At 41.5% G+C, this 12,500-nt stretch overlaps 1 protein-coding gene across 1 annotated transcript in view; it reads left to right on the plus strand.

The window, feature by feature from the left end:
• The window catches only part of nrg2b (neuregulin 2b), a gene marked incomplete at both ends in the record, with an annotated part of 82,717 nt that overhangs the window by 27,671 nt on the left and 42,546 nt on the right, over positions 1-12,500 (plus strand). Inside the window, one exon of the mRNA XM_083652134.1 lies at positions 11,176-11,338. Within this exon, the coding sequence (XP_083508260.1) occupies positions 11,176-11,338 (163 nt within the window). The remainder of the gene's footprint in view (positions 1-11,175; positions 11,339-12,500) is intronic.

Here is a 12,500-nt window from a genome sequence, read left to right on the forward strand (position 1 = left end):
CGTTCTATTCAGAAAACATGGGTGACGCGAGTATCTAGCTACCCAAAAAGCTAAAAAACTAAAAACTAAAACCAAATAATGGCATCGCCGCCTGACACACCGGTCAAAATGGTAAAATTGGGGAACGAAAACACTGTGGCACACAAAGCGGAATGACCACCAGAATGAACACGGGTCGGGTCTTCCTGCCTGTAGCACTGACCTAAATAATATGGACAAACCCATCCACTATTTTTGGGTTACTTCCTCGTGGGAAAACCTCAGAGATTGCCTACCGGCCTGTAGTAATGGGTACCAGGCTCTCTCTCGTTTGAGAGAGCCTGGTGATGCGAGGTTACCAACACGGTGATATCAGGACGTCCCCCACACCAAGGCATGTTAGTCTTGCCTATTACTGCTCGTTTTCATTGACATCAATTTCAATTTGTTGACCATTTTGAAAGGACAACTTCATAAGGATATCTGAAAAATCTATGTGATGTCAAGGAACGAGTTATAACCAAACAGGCTCAGAAACCTGGGTTTGCAGGTAGCATGTTTGTTAGAGAGAGATGTGCCCTGTGGTAACCAGACTGGTTTGCAGGTAGCATGTTTGTTTGAGAGAGATGTGCCCTGTGGTAACCAGGCTAGTTTGCAGGGAGCATGTTTGTTAGAGAGAGGTGTGCCCTGTGGTAACCAGGCTAGTTTGCAGGTAGCATGTTCATTAGAGAGAGATGTGCCCTGTGGTAACCAGGCTAGTTTGCAGGTAGCATGTTTGTTAGAGAGAGATGTGCCCTGTGGTAACCAGGCTAGTTTGCAGGTAGCATGTTTGTTAGAGAGAGGTGTGCCCTGTGGTAACCAGACTGGTTTGCAGGTAGCATGTTTGTTAGAGAGAGGCGTGCCCTGTGGTAACCAGGCTGGTTTGCAGGTAGCATGTTTGCAGGCTAGTATGCAGGTAGCATGTTTGTTAGAGAGAGGTGTGCCCTGTGGTAACCAGGCTGATTTGCAGGTAGCATGTTCATTAGAGAGAGGTGTGCCCTGTGGTAACCAGGCTGGTTTGCAGGTAGCATGTTTGTTAGAGAGAGGTGTGCCCTGTGGTAACCAGGCTGATTTGCAGGTAGCATGTTCATTAGAGAGAGGTGTGCCCTGTGGTAACCAGGCTGGTTTGCAGGTAGCATGTTCATTAGAGAGAGGTGTGCCCTGTGGTAACCAGGCTGATTTGCAGGTAGCATGTTTGTTAGAGACAGATGTGCCCTGTGGTAACCAGGCTGGTTTGCAGGTAGCATGTTTGTTAGAGAGAGGTGTGCCCTGTGGTAACCAGGCTGGTTTGCAGGGAGCATGTTTGTTAGAGAGAGATGTGCCCTGTGGTAACCAGGCTGGTTTGCAGGTAGCATGTTTGTTAGAGAGAGGTGTGCCCTGTGGTAACCAGACTGGTTTGCAGGTAGCATGTTTGTTAGAGAGAGATGTGCCCTGTGGTAACAGGCTGGTTTGCAGGTAGCATGTTTGTTAGAGAGAGGTGTGCCCTGTGGTAACCAGGCTGGTTTGCAGGTAGCATGTTTGTTAGAGAGAGATGTGCCCTGTGGTAACCAGGCTGGTTTGCAGGTAGCATGTTTGTTAGAGAGAGATGTGCCCTGTGGTAACCAGGCTGGTTTGCAGGGAGCATGTTTGTTAGAGAGAGATGTGCCCTGTGGTAACCAGGCTGGTTTGCAGGTAGCATGTTTGTTAGAGAGAGGCGTGCCCTGTGGTAACCAGGCTGGTTTGCAGGTAGCATGTTTGCAGGCTAGTATGCAGGTAGCATGTTTGTTAGAGAGAGGTGTGCCCTGTGGTAACCAGGCTGATTTGCAGGTAGCATGTTCATTAGAGAGAGGTGTGCCCTGTGGTAACCAGGCTGGTTTGCAGGTAGCATGTTCATTAGAGACAGATGTGCCCTGTGGTAACCAGGCTGGTTTGCAGGTAGCATGTTTGTTAGAGAGAGGTGTGCCCTGTGGTAACCAGGCTGGTTTGCAGGGAGCATGTTTGTTAGAGAGAGATGTGCCCTGTGGTAACCAGGCTGGTTTGCAGGTAGCATGTTTGTTAGAGAGAGGTGTGCCCTGTGGTAACCAGGCTGGTTTGCAGGTAGCATGTTTGTTAGAGAGAGATGTGCCCTGTGGTAACCAGGCTGGTTTGCAGGTAGCATGTTTGTTAGAGAGAGATGTGCCCTGTGGTAACCAGACTGATTTGCAGGTAGCATGTTTGTTACAGAGAGGTGTGCCCTGTGGTAACCAGGCTGGTTTGCAGCTAGCATGTTTGTTAGAGAGAGGTGTGCCCTGTGGTAACCAGACTGGTTTGCAGGTAGCCCCGACCTCTGGTCGGTCAGGGCGCCTGTTCGGAGGGAAGTGAAATGGTGGGAATAGCGTGATCCTCCCATGTGCCACGTCCTACCAGTGAAGCTCCCCCTGTCAGGTGAAAAGAAGCAGCTGGCAACTGTGCATGTGTCAGAGGAAGCATGGTGCTAGTCTTGGCTCTCCCCAGATCGGCAGAGGGTGGAGCGGCGACCGGGGCAGCAGGGGGAAAAATTGGCCAAGTACAACTGGGGAGAAGATGGGGGGAAATCAGAAGAGGGAAAAACTCGACTTCTTGGTCATGTTAAAAGTTGTTTCAAAATCAGTCAGTCCAATCCGTCTTTTCTTTAGACTTTTTCTGTAATTGGCCCTCCCGTGTCATGTGTCTAAATGCTCTGAATATTTTTCAATTTCTAGTTAATTTACTGTTACATTATTTCTAATGTATTTGACTGTGAAGCACTTTGTGTCTTGCTTTTGAGAAGTGCTACTCAAATAAAGATTATTATTCCCAGAGGTATTTTGTCATAGTCTAAATGTCAAATTGCTGCTGGAATTGCCCAAAATAGCCCCTCCTACAGTGCAATCTCATCCCTTTGCCACATATTGCACATTGTTATTTGATTATAGCGCACATGATTTCCTCATTGTCTCCTCACCAAATATCCACAACCAAACACAGGACGAAAACAGCCAGCCAGCTGCTCACTGTCCTATGAAAAACTATTTGTCATGACCAGAAGAGGCTTGGTATCTTGTCTCTGTTTAAACCTTAATTTACCTACATAGAGTTGACTGAGCTCACTGTCTTTTTGAACTGGGGGGTAAAGTACCTTGCTCATGGGCATTTTAACAGTAGATCACTCATTCAAATGCACCCATCCATCTTTTGTATTCAAACCAACAACCCCCCCAGTCATTAGCAGACTTCTCAGTCTTCAAGTTAGCCTCACCTCTAAGAGCCTAAAAGCTAACACTGCTAGTGTTTATGCTGCCTTCATGTCATGCCTGATTTTTTGTAAATACGACCAGCCGACTGGAAAAGCCATGTCAACCTCCTAGTGATAATTATGTGGAATGTTTTTGTAGCATCACATTGCTCCCAATTATTTAGTCAACTCTACTTACAAAAAGTGAGTAATGTCTACTGCAGTATGATTAGTATTGATTTTACATTCATAAATAAAAATGACTTTGAGATGTGGGCATTCCAATAAGTTATACACATGAACGCCTCCTCCAAGTTGTACTAGATGTCATCCCGTCATTTTGCTTCTTCCCATATGGTGCAAACACAAAAAAGGCATACATCTGTGTCGTTTAATTCTATGACAAGCCAAGAGTCAAAGACTGGGTCTAATTGAGTCGAATCCAGATAAAGACTAAACTGTAGACCAAGGCAAGCGAGGCAATTCTCAATAAAAAAAGTTTTCAGCGTAACACATTATAAGGCAAGAGCCATGGTGAGATAATTGGTCTGGGGTGGAAATATGAGGCGCATCGCTAATGAGGTCAGAGGTCAAAGTGTGAGACCTGGCTTTAAGGACATGGCTGTGACTAAGCACTTCTCCTGCGTCTGTGGAAATCCTGCTTATGGAACACCAAGCGGTTTGGTTGGTGTTTCATGGAATTTTGGCTTTATCCACTGATTTCTTTCTTTTCTTTTTTGCCCCATTCAGTTCCACTTGGATTGTAAACAAATATCAACACTGTCTGCTTCCAATATCTAAAAAAACACTTTTTCTTATTAAATCTTCAATCATCTCTTTAAGTTATATGTGATAACTAGAAATAACACAAAATATCATGTTACATTATTTAAAGAGCACATAGAGCATAGAGCACACATAGAGCGATACTTTTTAATAGTATCACCAGCTATACTTTTCATAGCTTAATTGTTACTCGGCTTGAAATAAATAGTCTAGTCTTTATATGATCGTTGGTGAAAACCTCATATCCAAAACTTTTCAGAAACTAACAAAAACAGCATTTTAGATTATTTTTTTTTTACAGATTTGATAAACCCAAGTGTATCTTTGCTTGAGCTCCTCTGTGCGCAGGCTGTGTTTCTGTGCTGGTGTCAGTGATGCAGTCTGTTGTAGTTTTTAAGGAGAGAGTGATGAAATTCTCCTGAGACTGTTGAAGCACACACACACACACATACTCTCTCTCTCTCACACACACACACACACACACACACACACACACACACACGCACGACGCACGCACGCACGCGCGCAACACACACACACACACACACACACACACACACACACACACACACACACACACATTTCCCCATAGCGAAAATCGGATGATTCAGATTTTTCTTTTTTCTAAAAGTACTCACCTTACTGCTTAGGCTGGCGTGTGTGTGTCTGTGTGCACGTGTGTGCGTGTATGTGTGCTCGTGCATGTGCATGCGTGTGCGGCCGGTGCACGCTTAGGCTGGCGTGCGTGCGCGTGTATGCGTGCGTGTGTGTGTGTGTGTGTACGTGTGTGTGCGCGCGCGTGTGTGTATGTGCGTACGTACGCGTGCGTGTAGGGATGGGCACTTCTAGCAAAAACACTATTCGAAATTCGCTGGCCAAATTCGAATTTAATTCGAAATTCGAAAATAAAATAAAAAATGTAAAAAAAAAATTTTTTTTTTTTTTTTTTTTTTTTTTGTGAGTGAAATGTTGCATTGTCTCCCCTGATTCTAAGTCTACGGCTTTATTAATTAATATAAAAAGCTTCTGCTGTGGATTTTTAGATCAAACAAGCATTGCACCACTGAAGTAAAGAACATGTTACATGACATTGACATTTTCAAAAATAAAAAACAGTTTTGACAATCATGAGTGGTTCATTAAATATTTAGTAGGCTCAGGTCTGAGTGCCAAAGGGGTGCCAAAGTCACCCCCTCTCCCTCTTCATGGGATTTCATCCGCCATTCATTTTTTCATAAACCTTGCTTAAAATGCTTATAAAAATTGTTTTACTTGCTCAAACCAAGCGATTTGACTATACTTAGAATCAGGGGAGACAATGCAACATTTCACTCAAAAAAAAAAAAAAAAAAAATTTTTTTTTTTTTTTTTTTTTTCTTCGAATTTCGAATTTCAATAATAAAAGTCGACCTTGATAATAACAACGATTATTCGAAAATTCGAAATTCGATGCCCATCCCTACGTGCGTGTGTGCACCCCAATCGCCAGAGTAAAATGATGGCATTGTACATTTCTGTATCTCAACGTAAAACTGAAACAAAACTGCGGTTAGTTTGAAAACCTCGCTGCCTTTCCAACATTAAACGCAAAAACAACTTTAACCATTTTGGTTATGTTTAGGCAAGTAAAATAACTTGGTTAAGGTTAGGATTGTGGTTTAGGTTAGGCTTAAATAACAAAAACATTAAATGTCACTTATGGTTGAAATGTAGACTTTGGAAATCCAGGGGAACGAACACGGCTCTCTGGTGTGATGAGGCAAATGTTTATGCCTTCCATCCACCCTGACCACAACGCCTTTAAGTACTATCCACCCTGACCACAACGCCTTTAAGTACTATCCACCCTGACCACAACGCCTTTAAGTACTATCCACCCTGACCACAACGCCTTTAAGTACTATCCACCCTGACCACAACGCCTTTAAGTACTATCCACCCTGACCACAACGCCTTTAAGTACTATCCACCCTGACCACAACGCCTTTAAGTACTATCCACCCTGACCACAACGCCTTTAAGTACTATCCACCCTGACCACAACGCCTTTAAGTACTATCCACCCTGACCACAACGCCTTTAAGTACTATCCACCCTGACCACAACGCCTTTAAGTACTATCCACCCTGACCACAACGCCTTTAAGTACTATCCACCCTGACCACAACGCCTTTAAGTACTATCCACCCTGACCACAACGCCTTTAAGTACTATCCACCCTGACCACAACGCCTTTAAGTACTATCCACCCTGACCACAACGCCTTTAAGTACTATCCACCCTGACCACAACGCCTTTAAGTACTATCCACCCTGACCACAATGCCTTTAAGTACTATCCACCCTGACCACAATGCCTTTAAGTACTATCCACCCTGACCACAATGCCTTTAAGTACTATCCACCCTGACCACAACGCCTTTAAGTACTATCCACCCTGACCACAACGCCTTTAAGTACTATCCACCCTGACCACAACGCCTTTAAGTACTATCCACCCTGACCACAACGCCTTTAAGTACATGACCCACCAAAAACACTTGAATGAACTAGCGTTAAATACAGAGGCCGACCGATGCGTCACCTCACGTCTCCTGTGTCAGGGCCAAAAAGTTGCACTAATGCCGGGCTCAGACTACAGGATATTTTTTGTCTTTCACCATGTCACCATGTCAGACGAAGCAATCGTTCTGCCATAAATTCGTGACGTGTCTTGGCCGGGAAAGTGGCAACACCAGGACTGCCAACTCTGACGCACAACATCGGGAACGAGCCGCACGGCACAAGTCCATTTTCTCACGCAGTGAAAAACAAAATCATAATTGATAACCTCACGGAGTGGAAACATGACTGACAGCGCACGGGCAGGCAAGACAGACAGCACAGCGCCACAGCAGAAAGCGCAGAAGACGGGAAATAGCCTATAGGTTACCTAATAGCTGGTATATTGTAACCTACAATATAATAGATAGTGTAGCTTGCAGCATACTGCTGCAGCTCTCCCTCTCCTCTCTCATCAGGCAGTCAGAGTGAGTGAGTGAGTTGCTATGGGTTACGGGGAGGGGACGCTCTGTGTTTCTCCGCACTTCAAGCTGAAGTCTAAAGGAACTCGTAATAGCACGTACGTTTTGCGCCTGCGTGACACCTGACTCATGAAACAAAGCAGCGTTTGCCTTCCATTTCGCTCGCTGAAACGGTTTTGTAATATCGCTACTTCTAATCGAGAATATGTCTGATGAAAAGTTGCTAATGGCACGGGTGTGGTCAGCCCTTGTCTGGTGTTTTGCTTGTGGAAGAAAGGAAGAGGCGGAGCTGCAAAATAAGGAGAAACCACACTAAATGGGTGATGTCATGCAGCGTCAAGCTCAAGGGGCTTTCCCAAATGCACATTATTGTAAAAAAGATGAGGAATGATCAGATGAGATCAAGTTGGAAAAGGAGCAGAGCGATTTGTGTGTCCTCTCTTCTCCTGCACTGTTTCGCTATCAGCTGACCAGCCAATCAGAGTGATTTCTCTATCAGCTGACCAGCCAATCAGAGTGATTTCTCTATCAGCTGACCAGCCAATCAGAGTGATTTCTCTATCAGCTGACCAGCCAATCAGAGTGATTTCTCTATCAGCTGACCAGCCAATCCGAGTGATTTCTTTATCTGCTGACCAGCCAATCAGAGTGATTTCTCTCACTAACGACCCGCCGCCGCTGGAAAAGCGGCCGACAAGCCGCCGTCAAAGCCGACTAGAGTCAACACACCGCAAATACTAGAGTGACTGAGGCCCAGACATGGTCGACGCCCACTCATCGGCTGTATGTGTCTTGGGTACTGGCCACCGCGCTATTTCAATAGCAGACTCTATGACGTGTATAACATTGATATACATGTATCTATTTCAGTAGCAGACTATGACGTGTATAACATTGATATACATGTATCTATTTCAGTAGCAGACTATGATGTGTATAACATTGATATACATGTATCTATTTCAATAGCAGACTCTATGACATGTATAACATTGATATACATGTATCTATTTCAATAGCAGACTCTATGACGTGTATAACATTGATATACACATATCTATTTCAATAGCAGACTCTATGACGTGTATAACATTGATATACATGTATCTATTTCAATAGCAGACTCTATGACGTGTATAACATTGATATACACATATCTATTTCAATAGCAGACTCTATGACGTGTATAACATTGATATACATGTATCTATTTCAATAGCAGACTCTATGATGTGTATAACATTGATATACATGTATCTATTTCAATAGCAGACTCTATGACATGTATAACATTGATATACACATATCTATTTCAATAGCAGACTCTATGACGTGTGTAATGTTGATATACACATATCTATTTCAATAGCAGACTCTATGACGTGTGTAATGTTGATATACATGTATCTATTTCAATAGCAGACTCTATGACGTGTATAACATTGATATACACATATCTATTTCAATAGCATACTATATGACGTGTGTAATGTTGATATACATGTATCTATTTCAATAGCAGACTATGACGTGTATAACATTGATATACATGTATCTATTTCAATAGCAGACTATGACGTGTATAACATTGATATACACATATCTATTTCAATAGCAGACTATGACGTGTATAACATTGATATACACATATCTATTTCAATAGCATACTATATGACGTGTGTAATGTTGATATACATGTATCTATTTCAATAGCAGACTATGACGTGTATAACATTGATATACATGTATCTATTTCAGTAGCAGACTATGACGTGTATAACATTGATATACATGTATCTATTTCAATATCAGACTATGACGTGTATAACATTGATATACATGTATCTATTTCAGTAGCAGACTATGACGTGTATAACATTGATATACATGTATCTATTTCAATAGCAGACTCTATGACGTGTATAACATTGATATACATGTATCTATTTCAGTAGCAGACTATGATGTGTATAACATTGATATACACATATCTATTTCAATAGCAGACTCTATGACGTGTATAACATTGATATACATGTATCTATTTCAATAGCAGACTCTATGACGTGTATAACATTGATATACATGTATCTATTTCAATAGCAGACTCTATGATGTGTATAACATTGATATACATGTATCTATTTCAATAGCAGACTCTATGACGTGTATAACATTGATATACATGTATCTATTTCAGTAGCAGACTATGATGTGTATAACATTGATATACATGTATCTATTTCAATAGCAGACTCTATGACGTGTATAACATTGATATACATGTATCTATTTCAGTAGCAGACTATGACGTGTATAACATTGATATACATGTATCTATTTCAATAGCAGACTCTATGACGTGTATAACATTGATATACATGTATCTATTTCAATAGCAGACTCTATGACGTGTATAACATTGATATACACATATCTATTTCAGTAGCAGACTATGACGTGTATAACATTGATATACATGTATCTATTTCAGTAGCAGACTATGATGTGTATAACATTGATATACATGTATCTATTTCAATAGCAGACTCTATGACGTGTATAACATTGATATACATGTATCTATTTCAGTAGCAGACTATGACGTGTATAACATTGATATACACATATCTATTTCAATAGCAGACTCTATGACGTGTGTAATGTTGATATACATGTATCTATTTCAATAGCAGACTCTATGACGTGTGTAATGTTGATATACACATATCTATTTCAATAGCAGACTCTATGACGTGTATAACATTGATATACATGTATCAATTTCAATAGCAGACTCTATGACGTGTATAACATTGATATACACATATCTATTTCAATAGCATACTATATGACGTGTGTAATGTTGATATACATGTATCTATTTCAATAGCAGACTATGACGTGTATAACATTGATATACATGTATCTATTTCAATAGCAGACTATGACGTGTATAACATTGATATACACATATCTATTTCAATAGCAGACTATGACGTGTATAACATTGATATACACATATCTATTTCAATAGCAGACTATGACGTGTATAACATTGATATACACATATCTATTTCAATAGCATACTATATGACGTGTGTAATGTTGATATACATGTATCTATTTCAATAGCAGACTATGACGTGTATAACATTGATATACATGTATCTATTTCAGTAGCAGACTATGACGTGTATAACATTGATATACATGTATCTATTTCAGTAGCAGACTATGACGTGTATAACATTGATATACATGTATCTATTTCAATAGCAGACTCTATGACGTGTATAACATTGATATACATGTATCTATTTCAGTAGCAGACTATGATGTGTATAACATTGATATACATGTATCTATTTCAATAGCAGACTCTATGACGTGTATAACATTGATATACATGTATCTATTTCAGTAGCAGACTATGACGTGTATAACATTGATATACATGTATCTATTTCAGTAGCAGACTATGATGTGTATAACATTGATATACATGTATCTATTTCAGTAGCAGACTATGATGTGTATAACATTGATATACATGTATCTATTTAAATAGCAGACTCTATGACGTGTATAACATTGATATACATGTATCTAGAAATGTGATATGTAACGTCTTTTTGCTTCAGAAACGTGATATTCTACGTATGCAGAAACGTGCAATGCCAACGTTTTATCCTAGCGAGTAGGCTGGCGCACGCGCGAGTGTGTGTGTGTGTGTGAGTGTGAGTGAGTGACATACCATTGATTTTCCTCTATTCCCCAACCATTTCTCCTGTGAACTCTGACCCACCGTCTCAGGTTGTGACCTCGACATCTGAACCTTCACTAACAGATCCACATGCCCACACACACACACACACACACACACACACACACACACACACACCTACACGCACATACATGTGCACACAGACACACACACACACACACACACACACACACACACACACACACACACACACACACACACACACACACACACACACACAGTTAAATGGGTAGATTAATTGAATGTCTGTAGTTAATTTCAATAATGCAAGCTTTGATTTTCTTTATCCACTCCCTCCCTCTCCCTCCCCTCTCTCCCTCCTTCTCTCTCTCCCTCCCTCTCTCTCTCCAGCCTCTGCCCCTAAGCTGCGGCCGATGCGAGGCCAGTCTCTGATAGAAGGAGGCAAGCTGTACTTGAAGTGCGAGGCATCGGGGAATCCAGGCCCTTCCTTCCGCTGGTACAAAGATGGACACGAGCTTCAGAAAGGCAGAGACCTCAAGATAAAGACCAACAAGTCAGTCTGTCGCACTGGATACTTTCCTCATCAATAGAGCTCAACAGTCACGTGACACCTCGGTACCTCGAGTATTTCCCGGTTCATATTCTCCAATGAGATTTTGATTATTAGCCATAATATTGTAACCACCCAAGGTTGACCAACCACGGGCGAGCTAGGTGTGAAATAATATGTTCCTGTAGAAGCCACAAATCTGTTTCATGTCATCCATGTTTACTTTTTAACCCCCCCCCCCCCCCCCCCCCCCCCCGCCGATGTCTTGGAGAACTACTACACTACCCACAATTCTAAAGTGTAATATCATCAACATTTTTGATTGGTGCAGCTCGCTGTATGATCGTCTGTGATTGGTGGAGCACACCGGGCGCTGCTTCCAACGCCGCCACCCGTTGTGAAATCCGTTACCCGGTTCGTTCACATTAAGGCACGGAAATGCGTCTATCTACGATAACGTTAACCACGGAGCTAATAGCTGTAATGGTGCCATTAAAGACCGCTGGTCAAGTCAAGTCAAGTCAAGTCAAGTTTATTTGTATAGCACATTTCATACACAGAGGCAATTCAAAGTGCTTCACATAAAATGGTTGACAGGAAAATAAAAGAATAAAAGAAGAGAATAAAATGGACATTTAAAAGCATCACAACAAAACTTTAAAAAAGAGTATAAAAAGTGCATTAAGCAACAGACGCAGCAGTTGCAAAAAGAGCTAAAAACGTATAGAGGACTCATTGGGTTTGCATAATAGAATAAATCAATTTATCTATATTTAGTCCCCCGACATCATGACTATATAAGAAACATGACTACACACACATAAAACTGCGTTTTATGTGGTCCCACCCACTGCCACTCAGAGTGCTCTCCCATTGGCTGAAACTCGCTCAGTCATCTGCTATTCTGATTGGCCGGAAATGTCGGAATGGATTATGAAATGAGTAGTTTATTCAGTTTATTATTTATGTACACAGTCTTGTGCCCAGCAACAGTTTTTTCAACTCTGAATCAAATATTTTATGGTCACGATTCTCTGGCCAGTTGGCTTGGTTCCAGGCTTAAAACTATTTAGATAAGGATTTTTCGAAAAGTGATGGAGAAAAATTGTGAAATTCTCTTCCGCAACCCAAGGTGACATCACGATGTCACGTGACTGTTGAGCTC

This window comes from Poromitra crassiceps (assembly GCF_964638095.1).
Source record: "Poromitra crassiceps genome assembly, chromosome: 15".
NCBI lineage: Eukaryota > Metazoa > Chordata > Actinopteri > Beryciformes > Melamphaidae > Poromitra > Poromitra crassiceps.